Source organism: Corvus cornix, chromosome 2, assembly GCF_000738735.6.
Source record: "Corvus cornix cornix isolate S_Up_H32 chromosome 2, ASM73873v5, whole genome shotgun sequence".
Classification (NCBI taxonomy): Eukaryota; Metazoa; Chordata; class Aves; order Passeriformes; family Corvidae; genus Corvus; species Corvus cornix.
In genome coordinates, this window is record NC_046333.1 from 107,303,555 (window position 1) to 107,329,148 (window position 25,594).

Below are 25,594 nucleotides of genomic sequence, written 5' to 3' on the forward strand. Positions count from 1 at the left end.
AAAATAAATAGAGAATGAAATATCTCAATGTATTTCATTTTACCCTTTACTAAACTGCATTTGTGTGCTTAACATTAACCTTCCCATTCAAATGTCATTAGCTGCTAATTAAGATGTTGATATGCTGATTGTATATCTTGCAGTAGAGATGATTTGCAGGCACTTACTAGGTGTTTATCAAACTCCAGCACACGTATTGGTTTAGCATGTGTGGCACATTTAATTTACTGAACACTGTCCCAGTTCTCCACTCTTTTTTTTTCTTCCTAATACATAATGAGCAAAACATGGCAAGTTGTCAGGAATAACCTCGGAAGAGAAGTAAAAGTAAGTGACCTAGGCACTCTTGTGTGAACAATTTTTACCACTGGTTTCAAGAAATCTTATTTAGAAATCTCTAAAACTATCCCAGCACATTACTGACAAAATTAAGAAACCCTCTGAATTTGTCTACAATTTACACTGTCTCGTAGTCAGAGACAGAAGCCTCCATAGTGTTAAAGTTTTTTTCCAAGCAACTTCCTTGCTGCTGGCAAGAAGAGTTTAAATCAGAGAAAGGCAGTGATGATTCTGCTAGTGCAAAAGCAGTTCTGCAACACAGGGTACATTTTCACAGGACTTTTTAATATAATTTATGAATATTTGCTCGCAACATAATTGTCTTTTCTGCTGACATTTTCAAAGCAACACTGTGATTTGTTGGGTCTCCTGAGAGTCCAAGTACAAAACTGATAATTATATTAAATATACATAGACAATAAAGAGTGTGTTTACATAACTATGCCCATAAATATCTGGTTGAACAGTCATTGTTCTCAAAACCCTTTTAAGCAGCTCTCAGAGGGATCCAATTCTAATGACATGATGGTTTAAAAGATGTTGCTCAGTCTTGTTCCATATTTAATTAACTTTCCTTTTTTAAACTTGTGATGGTGGAGACAATAACAAATAGCTCTGAAAAGAGAACGAGCTTTGAAACATGAGCGAGACCTTGTCAGGCTTTTGTGTGCCACACACAGAAGAAGATCTGCACACAAGGGTTGGTGGCCAGGGACTGTCCAGCTCCTGGGGGACTCCATTGCTGTAGCGTTCACAGTTCACTACGACTAATAACAACAGCAACAACAATAATAATAATTAAAGAAATCTTCTGCATACAAATAAGGCAAGTGACATAGGGAGGGAAAGTGAACATATTAAATGGAACTGGTAGAATAGGCCTAAACTTGTTTATTTTTGTGCTGCTATAGAGCAGTGAAGCAAATACTTTAAAGAGAATGGCACATTGCCCACTAAGATATAAAGGGCGTGTGAGCATTAATCGAGCATCAGTGTATGACTGAACACATTAAGCAGGAATCAAGGTAACATTTCTAAATTCATGGGCAGTCTTATTCTATGGAGTCCTTCACGTTGCCTCATCCTAGACAGGGCTTTTGCAGCAGCCCAATATTCTGTTTTCACACTGAGCTATTTTTAATTGTCACCAATTATAATTCATTTACTTTTATGTGTCCTGGTTGTCACAATATTAACATTTGTAAGTCTTTCCCTTTGCAGGCTGTGAGAATCTGTTGTGACATCTCAATAAAGTGGGATTCAATCAAGGTGTGAATGAATTGTTAATCTTGTTATAAATAGAAAATGCCATATGTTGGTAAGGAAGGGATGTCTCCCTTTTTTCTGTTGTTGAGGACAGTGGTAATGAAACAGTGAGTGGTCATGCCAGAATTACTAATAAAGTCCAGTCACTGAGACATGGAAAGGACTTCAGCTTTTCTGCTGCTATTAAGAAGGAAGGGATAACTATTAATGCGTCCTAGCAGAGCTTTTGAAACATTTTTCATGGGTTTTTTTTCATGGGGTTTTGCATTTTTTCATGTAAAGTGACTTGTAAATCAGGGAAAGCAGTGAGAGCACTGGTCTTGGAGTGAACCAAAAGAATTCCGATAACCTCCATGTGGACTGAACCGCCTAAAATGGATTGGAAAGAATAACTTAGAGGCAACTGGTATGAACACATGTATGATGGTAGAAATTCTGGGTTAGGGTAGCTGAATGTCATAAAGGCCTAATACATGCTTACTCCTGGACAATCTTTTGTTCAGATAAAGAATCAGTGCATTTCCTCATAAATCCAGTGCTCAAGATATTGTCTGGGTAGGTCGCTTCACTTTTGCAGTGCAAATTCTGTATTTATATCTGCGTTAGGTCTGTGACATTTCCTAAACATAGCTCCGGCAAACAAGCAGAAGGACTAATTGCTTTATTAAACTATCACTTAGAGCAAAACTCATGTCCACTTGATATCTTGGGAATATAGCTGGTCTCAGAGGTAAAAGGATACCTTGTCCATCAGTCTATCCACACAACCCTTGAACAGATTTATCCTTTTACATTAGGCTAAGGGCATGAGGAGGGGCTTCTCTTAGCTTTTGCTAACCCAGGGCAGAGAGAGGCACACGCACACAGAGTGCCGTGTCTCTTCTTCCAACAGGCAAGATGATCTGCCTCTCCTGTTGATTTTTCTAAATGCTGTGGTAATTCCCCAAGCAATACTCAGTTCTCATTGGGAAGTTCGGATGTCTTCCATAATCTATTTAAACAGCTATTTAGGTATCACTGAGAAAACTGTTAGTTTAGAAAAGGTAAGAGGATTCCAGCACTTGATACCAGCAACCAGCTCTCAGAAGCCACCTGGGGCTGCCCGTGGCCACAAGACCCCTCTATTCCCCTGCGCTGACCTCAAGGGAGAATTGATGCCTGAAGTCTTCACCACATTTGCTGTTGCTGTGTTTACTGTTCCTTTATTTACATATCTAGAAATTCAACATCTTTGCATGTTTTGCAAGCTGTCATGACAAGAGACGCTAGTAATAGACTATGTTTTGCTTGCTAACATATTTTTGACATATTTTAGCTTTTGATTATAAGATTGCATCTTTCCTTGTTACCATCTGTCTCAACTCAGTGGCACTCTGGCATTTACAAAAACAGTAGGGTGTAATATTTCTTATATACTTGAACTATACTACAGACATGTTATTTTCAGTCTTAACCAATATGTCACACTTTCACACATGAAGGCTGAAATGCCTTATATCCTTTAAGGTATCTGTCAAAAATAAAGAACATATCACATTCAATTTGGCTGAGATGAGTAATATATTAATGAGAATAAGAATGGGAACGATTTCTGACTTATAAATTGAGCTGGCATTTTACAAGCCTTGTGTATTCATGACTGCATTTATCCTTTTGTCAGCACAAATGAGATATTCATACAAAATCTAGGAATTTCTTTCTTGTATTTAGCAAAATCTGCACAATATTTTCAAAGCCAGAGTTTTCAATATGGCACATTTTTTCTTGGAATATCTGGTAGCCAGACACTTTCTGACTTTACTTGTTTTCTTTCTGTCTTCCATCTGTAAGAAGTCAAATTGTTACATTCAGCAAATTGGAAATCACGCTTTATATCTACCTTGACAGCACTAGGGAAGCAGCTCTAGACATTTGGACTTGTTGTGATGTGTGGCTGTGTAAAGGCAATATTTCAGCAGCACTGGTTTCCATGGGATAAGACCAGGATTCCAGCAATAGGATAAGATACTAGAATAGCGGGGAATGTTTTTTTGGTCCTCTTTTGTCGGTGAGCTGGAGTAGTGGGGGACAGTGGCAGGCAAGGAGAGTTTTTATCCCCTTTTTTCTTCTCCTTGGAACTGCAGGCAGTCAGGAGCCAATTCAGACCTGAGCAAAGCTGTGAGGTGTTGTGAGAGCTCCCCCCGGGGCGTGGTGCCAGTGAGCATCACCCCGTGGTGTGCATCACCTCCAGTTCTGCTACCCATGCCAGAGGAGAGGGTGGGGGATGGCAGCTTAACAGCGCTGCTGGCAGAGCTGTGGTGGCTGCCTCTCATCAGTACCAGACCCAGCTCACTAAGTGATACTGCATCTAAATTTACTGATAATTATACACAGAAGATGCGTGGTGACTCCGCTGGCAACCAGCGTGTCAAGTGTGTGCAGAGACAGACAAATGAAAGAAACAAATAAACCCAGAAAACAGTGAATATCACCCTCAAGCACACATTGCCTTGAAGTGGGCTGGCAGATCTGTTTCTACTATTACATTTATTTAAATGCCTACCTTTGAGAAAAGCAACCTTTTCCTACTGAGCAGTGTACAGATCCTGATACAGTGGGAGTCCAGACCGTGGTGGTTCTTTAGGTAATACAGCAGCCGTAATAATAATGCTACTTTCTGAGGAAAAAGACAAGACACAAAGCACGCTCACACATAATGGTAAACTGAATTTATTTCCTTTTGGAAAACAATTCCAGTAATCTCCAGGTTCAGACCGCAGAGTAAACATTAATAACAGTAACATACAGGTTAGTTCAACTGATTCAAGAATTTGGCCATGTGAAATCATTAAGGAAAGTCTTGAACACTCAAAGCTTCAAATGGTATCCAGGAAAAAAATTCTTTGACAAACTACATAACAACTATTGCATATATGGTAATGCTATCTGTCATATCGCAAGGCTTACAAATATATATATGGGCCTTATTCAACTGTGGGTTCCTGCTCTGTGAGAAAGAGTCTCTTCATATTTTTTTGCAAGAATCTTCAGCAATAAAAAATAGTCTTAGATTCATCCGTTTGTATACCAAAAGAGAGATTTCTAGACTGAAGTTTAAACGAAAGGGAGGCCAAACAGAGCTGTAATGGAACATAGCTATTACCTTCTCCCTCCTCCTTGAAAATGACTTGTTTTGTTAAGCTATTTTTTCCCCCTCACACAGTATTATTATTATTTGTATCTTTCTTGAATAGGGCCCAAGTCCACTTGTCTTTATAAGACCATTTTAGTATCAGACAACATAATACATGTGCAACACTTTATATACAGGAAGTCTATCCGGTGCTCAAAAGTTCAAACACATGAACATCCAACAGTTTCGATAATACAAGTTTTATGGTACAATACAATGATTCTGAATAATATACATTAACAATGAAAGTTTCGTGCAAAGAGTAAAATGTGTTCCCTTTTTGTGCCACAAAGAATTCTCTGGAAGAGTCGGGCCTTGCACTAACTGCTGTGCTGGGTCATCGTATGGTTCTGCAACAAAAACAAAAGAAACAACTTAGTCACAGGACAGACATTTCTGTGTGAAAGAAGGATGCAAAAACAATTCTTCCAACATGTCTTGCAAAATGATTGGCTGGAAAAAGAGTTTTTTCGACCCCTCCTTGTTTAAACTAGCCAGAAACAGCATCATTATGGAAGAGAGGCGTTCTCCCCAGCTGTTTCACACCAGTATTCTTTACATGTGCCACAAGAAGGGTCTCCAGGTAAGGTGTGGGCTGACCTGCCCCAGTGAAACTGCAGACCAGGTCAGTAGTTCTGGTGTCTGCTTACACACAGCTCATGGTTTATGCATTGTGAAAATGAGAAGTGCATTTGCCATAAAAGTCTCACGCTAACTGGCGTGTGCTTCCTAGACTGTGGTACTGCTTCAAATGCACTCCTGCAGTAAAACCTATTTCCCCCACATGGTATGGCCCAGTTTAGTCTGGTAAGAGGTGCTCTCTGCTAGAGAGGTCAGAGACTGATGAGAAAACAGGAGGGGCTGGCACACGCTGCCCTTTGGTCACCAAAAACCACAGGTATTTTGCCTCAGGTTAAGGCAGTGCCTTATGTGTAGTAACACAGCACAGACTTTGGAGTCTTAAATTCTCCTTTCCTGTACAAGTAATCACCAAATCAAGTAGCAAACACCAGTTTCACCCTCTTTCCTACCAGCCCTCAAATGGAATTGACCACTTTCAGAAAGATGCTAATGTGCTGCCTGTACTGGCTCAGATCCTTCACAAGCATTGACGTAAGAGCAAGGGACCAAGCCAATACATCTTAAATTTTCAACAATGTACACTGGATCCACAGATTACCAGAAAATGTCTGTGAATACTGCTTCTCAGACAACAGGGCAGCCACTGATTAGTGATGAATTTTCCCCTTAGTTTTCGGGGCCAGATTTGGGCCAGTGACCCAGAGGGCAGGGGTGTCACATCCCATGATTTGCTCCCAGCACATCCAGACCCTTCACTCCATTTTATTAAGTTAATCTGTCTTTAAACCTCTTTGGACTAACGCACTTTAGGATGAACCTGTTCCCAAAAGACAGTCATCATTTACAACAAAGTGAACATCTACTGAACCATACCCTCCAGAGCCACCCATGAAAGGGCACATGAAAACAGCCACGGTGAAATGAATGTGAAACACAGCGTGACTGCAGACCAGTCTGAGAATCCTCTCTCCCATCCTCCTTCGCTCTCCCTAAACTCTGCACGCACACAAATAATAGTTCATGGGACATTTGGCAAGGAAAGGATCTTACAGTAAGACTGAGGAATTTTTAATGTAGTGCCATTCTCAAGATTAAAGGAAAATGACCCAGTGACACTCAAAGATGCAATTTCCAGATGTGAATACAAAATGATTTAATGCTGATGGCAGGAGTTCCAGACTGTCCAAGGCCAAAAAAATATGCTCCACCACTTGATTTCATCTAGTTCCTCATCCTTCCCATAAAATAATTTTAAAATGCTGTAAAGCCGTAACAATAGATGCAGCCAAAAATGTTGGCTGGTCACAGGTAATGGGCTTTGACTTTAAAGCACAAAAGCAAGGAAATTAAGAGTTAAGCCTGACAGCCAGTCCTTTTGTCATCCTGTTGTGTCCATTTATTGCAGCACTTACAGCATAGCACCACAGGCTTATTAGAGACCCTGCAGTACCTAGAAACAACAGGACAAGTTAAATATGGGGTGGCAGCCTGAATTCTGATTTTCTTCTCTGCTTCTGAGCAGGTGAAGTAATATACCAATCGTTACATTGCACACAGATATTTGGGGGGGGTCTTTTGTTTCTAGTCTACTGAGAGAAAGCACGTCAGTCATGCCCATTTTTTATTTCTTTTCACTAAGTGAAAAATGCATAATCAGTATGAAGCTGGATGAACAGCTGCATATGAAGCAGTCAAAAGGTGTTTTAGGATTGCAGCCGTAACTCTCGCTGCAATGACATTTTTGATTAAAAAGTTAAAATGCCCAAATATGAAGGAAACAAAATAAAACACAGCATAAGGATTGACTTGCCCCAGCTCTCAGTGTCCCTGACTCCTGTGCCCTGGCGCAAAATGAGATTCTCTGGAGATAATGAAGAAATAATAGAAAAAACCAAGCAAGTGCTGCAGAGAAGAATGAGACAGGGCAGGATAGGAACATGAGGAAATGCTTTGAACAGCTTAGGCCTTAAAAAGGCAACTATACTGTTGTAAACAGTCAAAACAAAACACTGTTTCCAAAGTAATTAAGGCTCCCCAAATGTGAGGGACTAGGGAGAAATACCTATTTGGCTAAGTTGCAAAAAAATACAAAGTGGAAGCGCTTCAGGAACATAACATAGACAAGACAAGCAGGCAAAGGATGGGAGGAGAGAGATAAGAAAAGGAAGAGAATTCTGTAATCCCACAGAGAGCCATATTCCACTCTACCAAACGCCATCTATTGGAGACCCCATGTCTAAGTGACTGAAAATTGCAAACATTAATCCCAGTTATGAACAGTTGTTGTTTTTATGAGGGGTGTTGTGTTTAAAAATTTAGGGCAAAAATTCTCCTCTATTTCCCACGCAGCAGATCTCGACTCCGATAGTCTCTCTGCCTCGTGTGCAGCGAGCTCCCGCCTCCCCGGCAGTGGGAGATCAGGCAGGCGGGGAAAGCAGAATTTGGAGCTCCCGCCGGCAGGGACGCGGCAGGGCCATGGGAGCGCGGCACACCCAGGGAGAGCACAATATTACACTTGAGATCCCCTGTGTGGCTCGGAGAGCACGCTGCCCTTCACTAAAGACACGCTAGACAAGCCTGAAACACGCCTCCTCCAGAAACTTCAACTACTTTGCCTGAGTTTGGAGCAATTAGTACATCCACTCGCCAAAGAGAAGTCATTTACCGAAGTACAGGAGGTATCATATGCTCCCCTTCTTTGCCTCCCCCAAATCTGATTGTGCATAAGCACATCTGTTTAATTATGTAGTAGTCTCCCTACAAAGCAAAAATGTCGATTTCCTGCTTAGCCATGGAAAGGGGAAAATATTTTTTCTCACTATAATCTTTCCTGGCCTTCAGCAACAGCTGTGTTCCAATTTCCCAGAGCTGGGAGCTCATGAGGAGACACTAGTTTGCAAATACAAATGCAAGCTTTGCATGCACAAAATGGAGGAACAGGGAAGCAGGAGGTGTGTGTGTGTCACTGCATTTGTTATCGTATAGACACAAACCAGGGAAACTCCTACAGCCAAAATTTCTGTGTCTCAGTGTTATCTGGAAAGCAGGTATATTACCTGGGAAAACCTGAACTCAGTATATTTCACAACCAAAATAAACTCTTTAAGTGCATTTGCCCTATTCCTAGAAATAATTATTTTTGATAGCTGAATCCAGAATCCCAACTGTTATGTGACCTCCTATAAAATTACATGCCACCACTTTCCTGGATGAAAATGCTCTGAGATGTCCCTGTTATTAGTGTTAAGGACTTGAAAACATGCAAAGAATTTCAGGATAATACTGCGTGGAAGAATCTCCTTGGCAAACAAATACAGAAAGATTTCTTTGCAGAAAGGCTCGAGACAAAAGAGGTAATAATACTTCTTGTTGTTTGGTGCGCGCCTTTGTGTTTCAGAGGGAACATGAGAAGTAATAGCTAGCAAAAAGTTGCCGCCCACAGCATCAAAATTAACGAAGAAAAAAATACCCACAGATAGCCACAGACTCAGTAGCCCATTAGAATCCTTAATGTGAACTGCAGTTGCATTCAATTTAAATGGGACTTTTGTGTTTTATGACCAGATGAAGCAAGACATGGCTGTACCTGACAAACAGCGCAAAGAGGGTACACATGAAGAGGTATAAAGATGAAATGTAGGTGCATTATTTCAACAGATGGTAACAGTACCACAGCAGCATGTTATTTTTTTCCTTAGTTCAAGAACACAAACATGAGAAATCAATCATCACTGATTAAGTAATTATGGTACCCTACATGTTATCACTTATCTGGAATCCTTTATCTGTGTACATTACAGACCATCTTGTAGTTTTTTGCATTCAAAAAAATAAAAATGCACCCCACCACACTGCAATCCAGCTCCAGGTTGTAAAACAGAACTCTATATTACTATCAACCTTTAAGCGCTACAATTTACTTTTTTTTTAACAAAAGCAATTGGTTTCCAACAGGCTGGATAATAAGTCTTTTGACCTGCATTCTTCTTTGACCCATTAAGGTCACCCCTGTGCTCGGGCATATAGCTGACTTAGGAAATGCCTGCAAGTCCTGCATTTCATCTCCTGCCCACTCAAAATAAAGCTTTCTTTAAATGTGTCTGTACGGGTCCCCGAAGACCAGGGAGGCATCCCTGTAGTGGGCAATGGAGGGACAGAAGCTTCTGCCTTTATTAATGAATGCAGACCATTATGAGTCTGGCTGGCTCCTGCACTGTTCCCAGAAGCATATACTGTACGTGACTTAAAATGCTAGAATATTGACACAAAGCGAGCTGGGCACCCCTAAGGAAAATTACTCCTTGGATATAATGTAGGCTCGTAACAGCTATTAGAGTACAAAATAAAACCCTCCGGGATCAAACTGACATATACCGCATTCTACCTACTCCTCAAACATTAGAAGAATTTCTTTGTGAAGGCATTCTCAAGGACAGCATTAAACTGACTTTTGTAGCAATCTGCAACAGCTTTTTGGCTTACAGCTTTTAGTACTAAATCTCTAGTTTGAATCAATATAAGTACTATATCTACCACATTAATCAATACATTTGGTTCAATACCCGTTCTATTAAATTATACTTTCTAATCAAGATTTTCTGCTTCTCTTCCCTTCTTTTTTATTCCAACTTCTTATCCTGTACCACGCTTTTCAAACTGTCTGCAGCTAAGAAGAGGATGTTGGATTTTCCAGAACGAAAGGGGAAGAAAGAAAGGCTCGTGGGAAGGCAAGCCTAGCAAAACCTAGCACAGGATCAACATGCTTTCCAGAACTTCAGTCTGGTGCGTTATTACATAACTGGTTGTCATGACCTCTCACAGAGCAGAAAGCTCTGTACTGGACACAGTTGGAATACTGTACCATGTGGAAAGGAGAGGGAGGAGGGAAGAGGAGTATTAAGTGGTAACACCAAAACCAAATAACTGAAACTTTTTCAGACTAAACTATAAAAAAGGTATCACAAAGGATTAGTTTTCACACTGTTTCTTCAGATTTGTGCTGCTTCAGTATTGCAGCACAGAGTTCCTTGTCAAGGCCCCATTATATTGCTGAAGGATTCTTTCCTGGTAAACTGTAATATGATTATACCCAAGGATTGAATCGATGAGTTACTTAGATTTGTGTGATACTAAGATTAAATACAAACTATAAATTAGCATGTAAAAATACATTATTTAGTCGAGGTCTTTGGGAATATGTGAAACCCTGGGATAGAAGATGTCTCCAGCAATCTGAGTGATGTACGCAGTTGCAGTAAATGACTTTTCCACACCTGTGTTAGATTTGGTGGAATGTGGCTGTTCTTCATAAGCAGAGAATGTGAAATGCAGTGTCAAAATGATAAACATGCATATTGCAGGCATGCAGTGCATTTGCCACTGTCTTACAGATCAAAACCACTGCACTCGTGTCCCTTGCTTACAGTCAGCTTCTCTTTTTCCTTTCTCCATATAATCACTGTGAACCTGCAGAAAAACTGTTGCATTTTCTTTTGACATTTAACATCATCTCACTCAGCTCACAATAGTGTCTTATAATACTTTCTAGGTGACACTATGTCACCATTAAACAAAAAGGTGAAATAGCATAATAAAAGAGAAGAACAAGAATTCATAGAATTTAAAGACAGAAAAGACCCATTAGGGCGTTTTCTCCACCCATCTTGCCAGTGTTGGATTATTGCCTATAGTGTAATTTCAAGTGTTTTGCCCAGTCCAATTTTAATTAGAGCTTCCAATGCTCCTCTTGGGAGGCTATTTCACAGCTTCACAGACCTCAGGGTTAGTATTTTTTTCCTGATGTTCATCCCAGGAGAGGAAGAGACTCAGCCAACCCCAAATCAGACATGAAACCAAATCTGCATGCTCAGGAGCTGGTTTCAGTAGAATATCTGGGCCATTTTGAAGCATCTGAAAGCAGTAAACTTACTTTCAATGCCCCAACACATTACAGCCCTGGCTGCACTGCTGCTGCAAGCAATTAAGAATATTCAGTGTGGATTTCTAAGGCTCAGTTGCTATGTGAGTAAAAATGTAGTATAGGTGGGATTTGGGTTCCAATACTAAGGGTAATGACTTCCATAGTGCAGTCCACCAAATGAATTAATTGAAGGTTAGGGACATATCCAGGTTCATTCTATGACTCTATAATCCTTAATTGTACTGACAGAGCATCTATGAACGCTAAGATTGTAAACATTTCTGTCTTTTTCACATATGTGAAATACAAAAAGAGCAACTTCAGTTGAAGCTGATTAACAAATGAGCGATTATTTCCCCTCTCAGGCCCCACCCTTCCTTTCATAAAACACTAACTACAAGAAATTAATTACTGTATCTGAAATGTTGGAACTAACAAATGTTTCTGATGTGCTTCACCCCAGGAATTACAATGCTTCTGACACGAATATATTTCAATGGTCACACTTACACTGAGTGAATGAGGGAGCTAGAACAGAGATGATGTCTAATAGTTTTTCATAGGTGAAAAGTAGGAGGCTGAATGGATACTTTGGAGTTCTGGAGAGAACAGAAAAAATCCAAGCAAAGTGTCCCTGCCACCAGCATCTCCAGTACTGCAGTGCAGCTGGCAGAGCAGGAGGAGCAACAATGAATTTATAAATACACTAAAGTAGGCATGGAGTTTCATCCAGGCCAAGTTTGCTCAGCAGCACAGACCTAACACAATACAGTCTCTGAAACTTCAGATTCCCAAAGAAATTGATCTGAACTAAACCAGAGCTATTTCCACAACAAAAAAAGGGGCCAAATCCCAAGAGAATCTGTGTTCCCATAAATACCATTTATGTGTGGTGAGTTGATGTTTACCAGCCTTTGAGAATCAGGCCTGTTCTCAGACATGATGGCCAATTAAGTGGTCATCTTAGGACATGACTGACCACTGTTGACAATGATAATTTAGGAAAGTCTACACTGAACTGCAGTCATTCATATAAATTAATTCACCTAAGCTATGTGATTTGATATTATGTTAATGTTTCTGAAATAGCATGACTGCTAATCAGATTTTACTCTTTATCATATTTATGTAAAACTCTCAGTATTCTGGTTCTTCTACTCAGCACTGCCAGCTGGGCCAGAGAAAAACTACCTTTAAAAAAGATCTCAAATTGGAGAGCATGTTCTCAGGGATGCAAACTGAAAATTAAAACCAAACCCAAACCAAACCAAAACCCCTGATACCTATTTTTCTTCAGAGACTTCCAGTAAGTCACTAGTAAAATGTCAATGATTCCTTTTGGATTCATTACTATATGCGAGTACATATATCACAGATTTGTTGTATGGAAAAGAATGACATATATTCCTGGGTACAGCAAATAAGACTTTCATCATTGTCACCAGAAGAGAACAGACACAAACACAGATGCCTGTTCACCATCCTTGCACCTTCCTCATTATGAGCATTGGCAGGGGGCTCCCAGCTAAGCCTCTGACATAAATCAGAGTAGCTCGAACGCTGTTTTAACCTATGGTGCCAGGCAATCGCCTCCCATAAGCCTCCCTCACTCTGTCTGCTGTTCATTGAAATGCAGTGAAACTTGCCACAATGTCTTCCATTTCAGGCAAGGTGTGCCTGGCTGCGTGGGAAAGGTGTGTGCACTACCCCATCAAAGAGAAGGTGATGGAGAGAGGGGGGCAATGGTCAGGGCATGTTCACAACAATTCTTCAAAAAGGGGCTGTACTGATAATCAGGATCCAGGTCTAAGTCTTTTCTGTAGAAAAACAAGGCTTTTGTGATATTGCAAATGTTTGAAATTAATATACAAGCATTCTTCCCCAATAAGAAAATTGTTCATTAAGTGGGAATAAAAGCTTGAACAAAAAAGGCAGAAGGAGGCACTTCTGAGAAATATATCAAAAGTCTTATTACTTTAGAATATGGTTATGGTTACCCTGGTATAAATTAAGGAAAGCTCCAGTGAAATCAAGGGAGTTTCAAGATAGGAACAAGCAAGAATAGAGCCAGGCCTTTAGGGTTTAAAACAAAGTGAATATTGCTCATATACTGATCGATTCTTGCACACCCTCTGCAGAGGGCACAGCCAGAAGTCTCTTCACCCTGTCAGACACAGCAAGCAGAACCCAAAGCTGAACTAATACAGATCTGTCTGCAGCTATAGTACAACAGAGTAACAGGGGACAACAAGCGTTGATAGGCAATACTGCCTAATAAGATATTCAGGGATTAAGTCAGTGTTTTACAAGACACGTGTTCATGGGCTAGTTATTGCTCTGCTTTATTTTTTTTTTTTTCTTTATGTTTAATTTATCATGCTGGTGCTTTCTAAACTACAACATCTGTAAACAAGTTTAAGTTTGACCGACCTCCCATTTTACATCCACAGGCAGCATTTCTACTTTGTGCTCTGATTTCAGATACCTTAAAGACAAATAAATCTGTGGGGGAGAGAGAGGTAACAAACCTAAACAACAAAAACAAACCCCTTTGTCTGACAATATGTGTTCATCTTACGTGAATACAAATTTGCCTGGCTGTGAGTGAGAAACTGGCTCCTGGAACTGGAGCTATGCTATGCACAGATTCCTTTATAGGTCAAACGCAATTAAACAAACTACTACTAAATATTTAACAGCTCAGTGCAGTAATTAGTGACAAATAATGGAAGCTTAAACTGATAATTGCACAGAAATGTCCTGTTGGAAACATTACATGTTTCTTACTCCTCCTCTTTCTCTCATACTCAATGAATCCTGATCCTTTTCAAGGATTTTAAACTGACAAATGAATCTGGATTTTATGCATACCTATTTGGTCTGCAATGAAGTTTTCTATGACTTGCAAAAAGGAACTTTCCAAGGGGAATTTTTCTTCTGAAATTTCCATTTTAGTTTCTCTGCTTTTAAGCAGAATAACTGCTAAAACATGAATCGATTTCAAATCTTCAACCAACCTGCCGGTCCAGAATTTAAGCTCCTGTCCATAGGACTCAAAAGGTCACCCAATTAAAATGGGGAAGCACACAGAGCTGTGATTTATATGCAAAGGGCAACCTTTAAAACAATGATACTTTCCAGTTTTCCACAGGTGCGCATACAAGAACCCCTTGGACAAAATTACAAGTGAAATTACATGTTTCTTGATAGAGTCTGAAAGAAAAGTGCTGTAACTTGTCTGCACTCCTATTATGCAGACAGACACATCCCACACTTGCATCGATCGCTGAGTTCACCTCCCTACCTCCTGACATAAGGCTGGGTATTGTGCTTACCAGGTGACATGGGGACAGCCTGGAATCTGGATTCCCCACACATTGCCAGGTGGTGCGTGGGGCCTTGTACAACAGCACTCAGCACACTGGAGGGTATGGATCAGCCCGAGATTAACTCACAGTGACCAACAACATTTTCACTCAGGTGAAAGCAAACCCTGAACAAGCCCAGTTTTAAAATTGACAAACCTGCCTGTCGCATGTGGAAATCATATTTGGAAGTCATTCATCTAGCAAGCATACATGCATCCAGTTAAGAGAATGTAGAAGTGGATGGGAGTGTATTTTGGATCCCGAAATCAGGAATGTAAATGAAAATTTTCCCCTTGTCCATGGCATTTCAGTTTTAGACTGTGTAGGATAGAAAAGGAAAAGCTATGGTGCTCTGCTAGCTCTCCTCCTCTTCTAAATGCTTCAAACTCTGTTGCACATTGGTGCATCTTTTTCTTTCAAGACAGTTTGCAAGGAAAGCCAGATTGAGCAGATTTGATGGTAACAGCCAAGGATTTCTGAGCTGATAAGCAGAGGCCCCCATGGATTTTGCTCTCTGACTTCCTTCACAACCGGTTACTGTGCCAGACCATCTTGGACGTCTTACAGTCCTTATTCCTACAGCTCTTCAAACAAGGAATAGCAGGAGCTGGGACAGTGCTTATGTGGCAGGCTTGGTGTGTGTGTGAATTACAAATCAACTGCTTGGAAAAGAAACTAAGGACAATTTTTCTCCCTTCATAGCTGGTGGTTAGTTAGAGAGTTTAGAACCCTATGTTGAAACATTTTGTTCTTAGAACAACCTCATCTGAGTTCCCCCCTTTTCAGTCCAAGAAACTCCATGTTTTATAGATGACTTTTAGAGAGACCAGAATGCTATTTTGCCCTTTATAATAAAGTCATTACTTCTCTAATTTTTGTGAAGACACACACTGTAAATCAATAAATCTGGAGCATTTACTAACATGTGGTACCAGGACAATAAAATTTCATGTTTGTCATTGTGGTTGTTGGTTGTAAAATGCATTAGTTTGGATTCTCTATTGTCTTCTGTTTTCTGGTTTTTTGTTTTGTTTTGGTTTTTTTTTTTCATTTGCATTTGTGTAAAAGAAGTGTGAAATGTGACCACAGCTAAATGGGAGGAATTTTACTTTCACTTTCTCCTGTTTACAGAACCTAAAAAAGGGGGAAGGCAGTGAAGTCCAATTCCTACAATTTATTACTCCTCCCCCAAACAAGAAGTATCACACAAAGAAGCATCCTTTTATGCCGTTTTCCTTCCTCCCTGAGATAGATGAAGTATCCTCCTACCAAATGTCATTCTCTGAGGTTGGTCATTCTGTTTCCTGTCAGACAGCTGGCCAGTGACATGTTGCAAGTCAGACGTGTCATTAGATCCTGCCTTGACCCTGTACTGACAGTCAAAGAAATGCCCCACCCCTCAACTCTTTCTTTGGCTTGTGATGCTGTGGTACTGCTGTTTCCTTGGCTATCTCCTGCTAGGGGATCCAGCCTCCTGCAGCTGCTGCTTTCACCCCTCGTTGCCCATTAGGACTGTTTTTAGTGTGGCAATCTTTGGATTGAGTGAAAAGAATCACATTTATGAGGAAAATAACTAGAGACAACACTCATTTGCTGTCTACATTTAGTGCCAAGGTATCTGAAACAGAACTTTAATTCCTGTACAAAAAGATGTGCTGTAGCTATGGTGAGGCTAATCTATAACCCAGACGATCTTATATAATTTGTTACTCCAAGTTAATTTTAATTCATCAAAATTAAACCCACCTAATAAAAATAACCCTTTAAAGTAAAGTATTAGCTTGAACCCAGAAAAAAAAAAAAGCAGAATCTTCGCAATTGGAGGGCAATTCATCATACCGTAGCACACACTTATATAAATTCAAAATTTAGCTATAAACAAGTACCCACAGCAATAGTGCCATGCATAAAGGGGCAGGCAACAGGAGGCCTGCTTTCTAATAAGCCCTCAAAGGAACCTGCCACACAGAAGTGGCACTTATTCTAATTTAAAGCTCTCACAGTTACTTTACCATGGCAAAATTTATAAACTAATAACTTTAGTAAACAGACTGGCACTCCAAACAAAACCCACACAACAGTTCAGGCCCACTGAGAAAACAGCTTTCTTAGAAAGGTACTGTCTTCAACAGTGAGATATAACATTTGTTTGTGGGCTACTCTTACAGTCCCTGACGTTCAGTAACAATTCTGCACCACTCCATTACATCTGTACTGTCACTTCACTGTGGTCTGGAGTCTATTGTCCCCACAAATCTTTTCAGCATCCTAAGGCGTATTACACACCTGTATATTTGTGCCCTGGTCAGCTCAAACAAAGAAATACATCTGGATTTGAAAGAGCCTACTCTGGGTCTATGACCTCCCTTAAAGTGTGATTAAATAGTCAGGGCAATCTGCTATCAAATTGTCAGTTTAAAAACATATTTAATATTTGCAATTAAAGCTTATGTTCTTTCTCATCTCTATTAGTTTTGATTCTCAGTAACTGTTAAAAATTAAAAAAATTATACTCTTCATTTATATACATGAAGAAAAAAGAAAATCAGAAAGCAATAATAAGGGCTAAGCAGGAAATCTCTGTAATACATGCAGCACAATATTGGATTTTTTTTTGTTATGTCCTAAAACCACATCACTTTGTATGAAGTTCCTTTTCAAATCAAAGTGATACTAAAGTAAAACAACTGCAGGCAAAATTTCTAAGAGACAATGCATTTTGTGTAAGAACGCTCATCACTTTCAGGCTGACCTGTCAAAGTATCTTGGGAAACATCGTAAAAAGACAAATCTGTGAGTTCGTAAGAAACTTTGAATGATAAGAACTATGTGTTCCTCAGAAACCATGGAATGGTTTGCAGCGTTAGCTGAGCTGTACTGAGGCCTACAGCAGATGTTCACCCCTTCCTACTGCTTCTAGGCACACCTGCTCAGACTGTGCTCCTAAGAGCATTGAGAGGGAGCCAGCATTAAGAAGCTTTTACAGAAGAAAGCAAAGAAATAAAAAGTTTGTGCTTAGATGAGTGATGTGGAATTGAAAGATCACAATTTAGTACTATACACAGACACCTGCTGTCAGCAATAGAGCTATGTCATAAATTTGATATGGGTGAAGTTAGCAAGACAACATTTTTGGACCTTGATAGGCAATTTCTGTCACCTGCATTTTCAGAAGATTCACAGCACCTTGCAGAATCCACCCCTGCACCGAACCCACTTCCTTGGGCGGCCCAATATGGTCTCAAGAAGCCTCTTTTGAGGCATTAGGAATTAATATTTTGGCCACAGGGCTTGCTTTTCCAGAAACAAATACATTGTCAAGACAATCTACAATCTCACCAGGGAGTAATTTCTAAGGGTTTTTGAAATACCTCTTTTCACAGATATATTTCTCTATTAAGTTCTGCACAAGAGTCCGACATCTGTAGAGACTTACAATTCTCTGCTAAATTGTGTGCATTTTCAGATTAATTCCTACATGTTCACTGAATATTATTGTAAATCCATGCAGCCTAAACATTCGAATCGTGGGCTACCATAGTCCTCAGTGCATTTTAAAGTATTCCTAACACTGCCCGAACTTATGCCAGCTCATAATAGCCCCATGGGATTGTTATACCAATTAAAAACCCCTGGAATTCATCGGAGTCTGAGACATGCCTGTGAGGACCAAAAGGGAGTGATAGAGACCCAGCTTGCAAAAGAAACAGGATTTGCTGCGTACTGAGGGAATCCTTGGCTGTCTGACTAAGGTACCTTTTATACTGGCAGGGGATGCAAATTGGAGCCTGAGGATCTGCACTTTCATTTTCAAAGCTCTTTGCAAACATCAACCACTTCACCTTCACACCATTGCTTCAAGGGAAGTAAATATGTACAGTTCCAGCATCTTCTGTTTTCTGGAGGTGCAAAGAAGCATAGGGCATTTTTACAGTCTCTGTTCAGGAACAAAAGGGAGCTTTTGACAACCTTTTCCTTTGTGGGCAAATGAGTTTCTCAAGGCCACGGAGGGAACTGATGGCAGAACAGGGTTTTCTGGAGAGATCCTGCTATTCAGCCTGGTACTGAGTCCACCCTGCCTACCCTGCAACACACCAAAGCAACTTGCAGAATTCCAGCCGTACGCTGCTTCACTGTAGAGGACAGATTACTGCATGTCACCCTCCATAATCTCTCCTGTAAGAGTAATTCTACATGCTTCCCGGGGACCTCCCCCTTTGGTTCCCCCTCAGATGGTGGCAAGGTTAGAGACAAGTTGTTTTCTCAAGGCTGAGATTAAAAATGGCTCTGTGTTTTGCTAAACATTCCTCTGAAGCATGGGCAGTGTGCGTGTGTGAGTGTGCCTGAAAAGGACCCCAATGAAAGGAAGGAATGAGAGATGCTAAACAATGCTGTGCAAAGTTGCAGACTGTTCGGCTACAGGCCAGAAAATGAATCCAATTTTTCATTCTGTCATTATAAATATTTCAGTGCAAATGGTACTGATTTTCTGCAACTGTGGTTAAGCAAAGGGCCTCCGAGTGAATATTTAAGGGGGAAAAAAAAGAGAGAAGAAGAAAAAGAGGGAAGAGGAAAAAAAGAAAAATAAGAGGGAGGGGGAAAATTAAGGTTAGCGACCAATTAATTTCAAACTTTCAGTGTGAAAGATTCTGGGAAAAATTCTACAGTGATGCAGTGTGTGACTCGAAGGAGGGAAAAAAACATTTACTCTGCTCTTCTTCTGACAGTTTCTCATAAAATATCTGCAGTCCATCTATCTTTTAGTACTCCAGGCTCCTCTGGAGAGCAGAAAATAGTAGTTTAAAGCTCACTTCAGTGCCAGTCTGCGGGAGATTGCTTTCCACAGGACCCCTGCTGATGGAGGCCTAGGGGAAGAGGCCCAGGAGTTATTCAATCAGTCCAAGGCTCTGGGGCGGCCGGGGCTCCTTTGAGGGCTGATTATAAAGCTGCCCTCCTGTTGCCTGCCTCTGAACAGAACGAAATGAGCAGCCTCTTGCTGAGCAGATTCTGCAAGAAGGAATTTCACCTGTCATGGAGTTTGTCAGAATTTCAAGATTTATCTTGGTGCAAAATTAATAAAATACCAACCAGGATTTCAGCCTGACTACTCAGCTGTGTCATCTCAAAGTGATCTTTCACCTAAGAAAACCTGGACACAGAGCTACTGAAGTCATTCTTGCCCTACTTTTGCTCAGGAGCTTTGGTGGATGCTACAACTGAATAATAAAATGATTAGAGGTGGATTTCCTGACAATTACACCCAACGTCAAGTGCTGGGTGGGTGCTACCGTCCTAACGCGTGACCTTCCACCTTACTTCTGTGGTTACTAAATCTCCCTGGAATAAGCTAGAAATCTGAAATAGAAAAAGATCATTTCTGCAGTTTATAACCTAGCAGGTCCCTTATGGCAGCACATCTGTTAAGTTCATACACTGGTATTCCAGGTCTGGATTTGATTTATAAGTTTTAAAGGAATACAAACAACAGGCTACATGAGATTACATCCAGTGAAACACTGCAAATTAATATTGCCGTGGCAGTCAAGTACATGGTCTTTTAACCATATTCTGAGTTTAATATTGTGGTAAAGTGCCAGGTTGATAAAGCATCATCTAAATCTCTGTGAGCTGAGTGCAATTCTTTCGAAGCTAGACAGTCTCACCAGTCTTCTGACAGTGCCTTACAGCAATAATAATAATAAAAAATCTTCATACTCTACCTGCTTAGTTAAGACTGTACTAGCTTATAGCACTTGGTCACATGAATTTTAAGTCTCGGCTAGCAAAGAAGCAACTAACTTGGAGCCTGCAAGAGAGCTTTTCAGCTAAAAATGTAGATCAACTTGTAGAAAATAAAATTCAGCTGATGGGTAAATAAATATTATTCAATTTACAATGCCGTTGGTTCAGATCTTGACATGGAGAAACAGAGATCCACTGTACCAAGAAACAGTAAAATATGCCCAGATTGGGAAGAAAGATGCATTTGCCATCAACAGCTCTTACCCTGAACTGTGACAATTTCTCTGTACTGTTCAAAGCTGTTTGCTGTTTGAAGCAACAAATCTACCTTTCTGTCTATTTGCTCCCCAGCATTTTCTAACAAGAGCTTAAAACAAATGGTAACATATCCTTTACCTGCCTCCTCACCCTTAAATGACAATTCAACATTAATAGACATCATAAAACCGCCTTCACCAGGCACTGGTAGTCTGACAGTTTTAACACCAAGAGATCTCACAGTAAAGGGGGAGAGAGAAAGCACGCAAGTGAATGCACAGATGGTGGGAGGGGACACAGGGTGCTCTCAGCAGGTTACAGTAGAGATGCATTAACTCCACAGAGGGATAAGGGCTTCCCACCAGTACAGTCATGAATTATAACTGAGCATGGGAGTGAGTTCTTAGTGCCTGTCTCACAGCAAATATACTGTTCCATTTTCCTGCACAATCACCTTTCACCTTTACAAATGCAAAGCAAAGCAAAATGCACCACTAATATTTAACAATATCAGAGGTTCTTTATCTTACACAGCACACATCTACACACAGGAAGTGTGGGGGGAGGCAGAGTATTCACTGACACAGAGTGTCCCCGAGCAAACTCACACACCCATGATCTGTGACTGTGCCTAGCGATTCTCCCGCAAAATGAGACTATAACAACACAGAAAAACAACTAAAGCCGCATGTAGGAACGTGTGTAGCTCAGCAGTATTGGTTCGTGAGAACTGAATCATCTCTTTCTCTCTTCCTTTGTTAACAGGGTGGAGGACACTCAATTTCAGCTTTGAACACAAAGGAAGCTCAACTTAAAAAAAAAAATCACAAGAGCCTGCAAAAATCCACTCTTTTCCCATCCAAAATGTTTCAGGCTCGGTTTGATCAAAGCATGGTGAAACCAATCCCAATAACAGGTAGAAAAGCTAAACCTAAAAGCTGTTCTTTCTGCTTGGGGGATATACATGTTTTTTTGCAACATACACTTCCAGTTGTGTAGCCATTCTGCACCAGAGTCTTTTCACTCATGTTTACAATGGAGAGGCCCAAAGATGCTCTCACCCTGCCCCCAACAGAAAAAAAATTAAAAGGCAAAAACAATGTAAAAAAAAAGAAAAAGAAAAAAGGGGAAAAAAAAGCTACCACTTTTGAGCCAAGTTTGCTGTTTACTGGAGTGTCTCTTTATGAATCACTGACCACACCTTGTTTTCCCAAACTATCTGCACCTCCTCCCTAGGGGAATTCATCCCCTCCCAACTTTCCTCCTACTCAATGAACCTATCAATGGAGAAAACTTGTTATTTTTGGCAGCTGAAAATTTGACCAGTTTTAAAGGATTCATATACCATGCCTTTCACTTTCGTTTAAATCCTCAGTGTTCCTGTTCTAAATGACAGCATGGCAAGCATTGCTTTTAAGCAGTATTCATCTTGCCTACCACATCTCAGCCTTTCACAGACGGCTGCTCTCTCTCCAACAATGGAGCCTTACTCCTTAATAGCTTGAGGGCAGAGACTCTCACTAGCTGTAGACTTGCTGCAAATATCACAATAAAGGACACAAATGTGAATTTCTCGTAAAATACGGGTTGGCTCTGGAGGTACCTTGCTTTAGAAAACTCTGTCAAGAGCAAGCAATATATCTTTCTCCAAAATGCACAGCAGCCACACAGCTGAAAGAGCTTTTCCAAATGATCTAACATGTCAATGGAATCAGGATGCTTGTGAATTTTACACTTTTCTCCACTTTAGGTCTCTGATCGATATTTTAGCTTCTTTCACACTTAATATACTCAATGCTTGTTTGGCAGCATGTCTTGTGGAATTTAAAAAAAAAAAAAAAAAAATCCCTGCAGCTTGAGGAGGTGCTCTGTGGTGGAAGAAGGTAGGGTTTGAACTACAGATTTTACGAGCTAGGAGTTTTGCTGGTACCAAACCCCTGTACCTATGCTTTGGTACAAAGCATGGAGGGGTGAGGATCTGGGAGCAAAGACAACCTTGTGCCAGTGCTGCAGAGGGAAGAGGGGGCAGACCTTGAGCTGCAAACTTCCAGTGATAACTGTGTGCCATCGCTCGTTGGGAAATGACAGGACCAGTGGAGAGTGGAGCCAGGATTAAGGAGCTTATTCATGGAGATGGAGTGAGGGGGGCCAGCAGTGGGGTAGGGGGAAGGGAAATCAGATTCGCAGAACTGGCCATGAAGCTCCTCAATACACCATAGCTGGATGCTTCATAAAGTCACACTGATGGCAGTCCCGGAGATGGCCATCTGTTGTCAGCTCTGGGCCAGATGAAAGATAATATAATGGCAGCTACTGGTAGCTAACAGCAGGGCAGTTGTAGGAAGGAATGCGTCCTAGAATGAAGAAGTGGTGCTTCCTGTTTAGCACAGAAAATCAGTCATCGATATCAACTACATTAGCAAGAAATTAATGGATGGACAATTAAGAGAACTGAGCTGATCTACCAGGGAAAATATTCATATGCAAACAGAGTGCTTATTTCTTCTGCTTACTCCAGGTGTATGTGCCAACTGATCTGACTAATGGCAAGGTGCAGGCTGAAACATTCAGGGCACAGATGATAAAACCTCATTTTCTGCAAAGGGCAGAATTCCATTTCTAATGATTATCTGTGGGTCAGGGAATACATTTACTGCTTTCCCTGCCCTCAGTCTATGTATGACAGGACTCCCTGATGTTCACTGAGGTTTCCATAAGGACTGAGGGTAGAAATTGCCCTTTATGTAATAACTGAACTTCCTCTTATTATTACCATGATTTATTTTTACAAGTGCCTTATCATTATTATCAGCATCACTCAGAAGAAATAATGTTTGCCTTCCCAAGCACTATTATTTCTATCTTGTTTCTTTCTTTGTCCCATAATCTCCTTTCTGCTTCTCTTCTACTCCTCTGCTTTTTGTTCCCTTATTCTTCTGCCTTTCTTTGCCTTTTCCTTTCTGCAGCAACTTTTGATTTGCTTCTTTAGGCTGAAATCTCACACACCTCATTGTTCCATTTGCTAAAAAAAATCAGAAATTATGATTTTAATGTTGACATGTAACATCATGGATACGTTTCAGAGTCAACACTTGGTGCTTTCAGACTGGAGATGATGAATGTTATTTAACATTTTTGTATGTCATAAGGATTACAAACTGCACTTTATTACCTGATATTGCAGAATCTATTTAATACAGACCATATGAGTCAATTTGGAGAAGAGATGCATGAGATTTATTTTAATAGGTACTTTTCTTTTACAAAAAGAATCCTGCCATACAAGAGTATAAACAGGAAGAAGTTGGCAAAATGGGGACATATATTCAAGCACACACACTTTTGGGTATGACTCTATCCCCTAGAAGGAGAAGGAATATAAATTTTTGCTAATTTTTGAATAGGTACTTCATGAGTGTCACTCAGTACTTAGGACAGTATATTTACTTTTCAGTTCTTCACCATTTTATTGTTCCTTAAGTATGGATTTCTTTTCAAGATTAAAATGTGTATTTAAATGTAATATCCATCACTTAATGGCTATGCTGTCTTTGCCAATTAATTCTGTATTTTCATCAATAATATCACTCAAGCATCTAAAAAAACAAACCCATAATTGTAATTCAATTGTTCCAGAAATTTAAGGAATGTTCTTGCTGGGAATGTATAAGGGATGTTGTGAACATATTGTTTCCAGCTTATTACAGGAAAAAGTGCAGAAAATTTCACAGGCTGACTGTTATGTAGAGTTACACATATATGAAGTATGTGGAGACAAATAAGACACATTAATATTAAGCTCATCTTTGACAAGCACTATTAAGTGCAATCAAAATGGTCCCTGAAAAATTCTGACACTCTTGGCTTGGTGGGCTTTGCAATGTCCTATAAATATTCATGAACTAATGAAGTACCCACAGGGAGTGTTTACATTTGAATAGGCCAATCAAAGGCGGGTGAACTCACAAGCTCCAAACCTGGAAATTTCGTATTTAGAAAAGAATTACTGCATGAAAACCTAATGTGTCCATAATACCCCTCAATCCCCAGGAGGGAAGGGGCAGTGGAAGGAAATTCAAAGTATTTCTTTTTGTATTTAAACTTTGTTTGACATTGAAGCAAAAGACTTGCAGGGGAAACACTTTGAAGGTATGTCCTTAAAGAGCTAATGCATGAGTGCCTCAACTGTGCTCCTCTTGATTGCTTTTCTGAGAAAATTTGCAAAGAAAATAATTCTCCCTTCTAGGGGAAAAAAGTCTCAAATCTCAGGAACACAAGCCTGAATTTTTTAAGTCTTGAAAGACATGGAAAGATACTCAATCGACATACTGGTGCACACGTACCTATCTGAAACAGAATGCACTGTAAGGGCTCAGGAAAAAAAGAACTCAAACTTGCAGTGCATGCAGCTCTGTCTAGTCCCCTAAAACACAAACATTGATTACAATCCTAGTATCTCTGGAACACATATTATTATCGTCATCCTCACTCACAAGATGGAGAGCGTGCATGGCTGTGTGGAGCAAGTAAGTACCTGACCTTACAAATGAATCCAGCTCTCCTGACTCGTAGGCATTTGCTCTGAAAAAAGCAACCTGACTGCCTGCTAAGGACTAGGGCCAACATTAATGAATGTGATGCCTGTATTTAGTCATCAAAAGTGTTTTGTTGAAACTTTAAATGAGGCTATGGCTGCTCAGCACCTATGCTTTTATCAAGGTTCCTAACTTCAGGCATTTATGACCTGTTTTCCTGTTGTACTCAGCACCAGCATCTTGCCCTGGCCTTATCTGCAGCTGAAGGTGCTCACCGTCCTCTCAGAAATAGGCCACTGAGTTTGAAAATGTTGGCCTAAAGCTTCAACTGTTAATTGGATTCCAGGTAGGCTTCTTTTTAAGAAGAGCTGACAAAGTTATTCCCTGCTGGCTCCTGGCCTTTGGGGCCTAA

General features: G+C 40.3%; 1 protein-coding gene across 10 annotated transcripts in view; it reads right to left on the bottom strand.

Moving 5' to 3' along the window:
• Positions 1-4,296: 4,296 nt before the first annotated feature.
• ZNF521 (zinc finger protein 521) overlaps positions 4,297-25,594 on the bottom strand; it is a 229,987-nt gene continuing 208,689 nt past the window's right edge. For all 10 annotated transcript variants that reach the window (XM_039548429.1, XM_039548435.1, XM_039548430.1 and 7 more), the window contains one exon: positions 4,297-5,127. In XM_039548429.1, the coding sequence (XP_039404363.1) occupies positions 5,098-5,127 (30 nt within the window). In that variant the 3' untranslated portion in view covers positions 4,297-5,097. The remainder of the gene's footprint in view (positions 5,128-25,594) is intronic.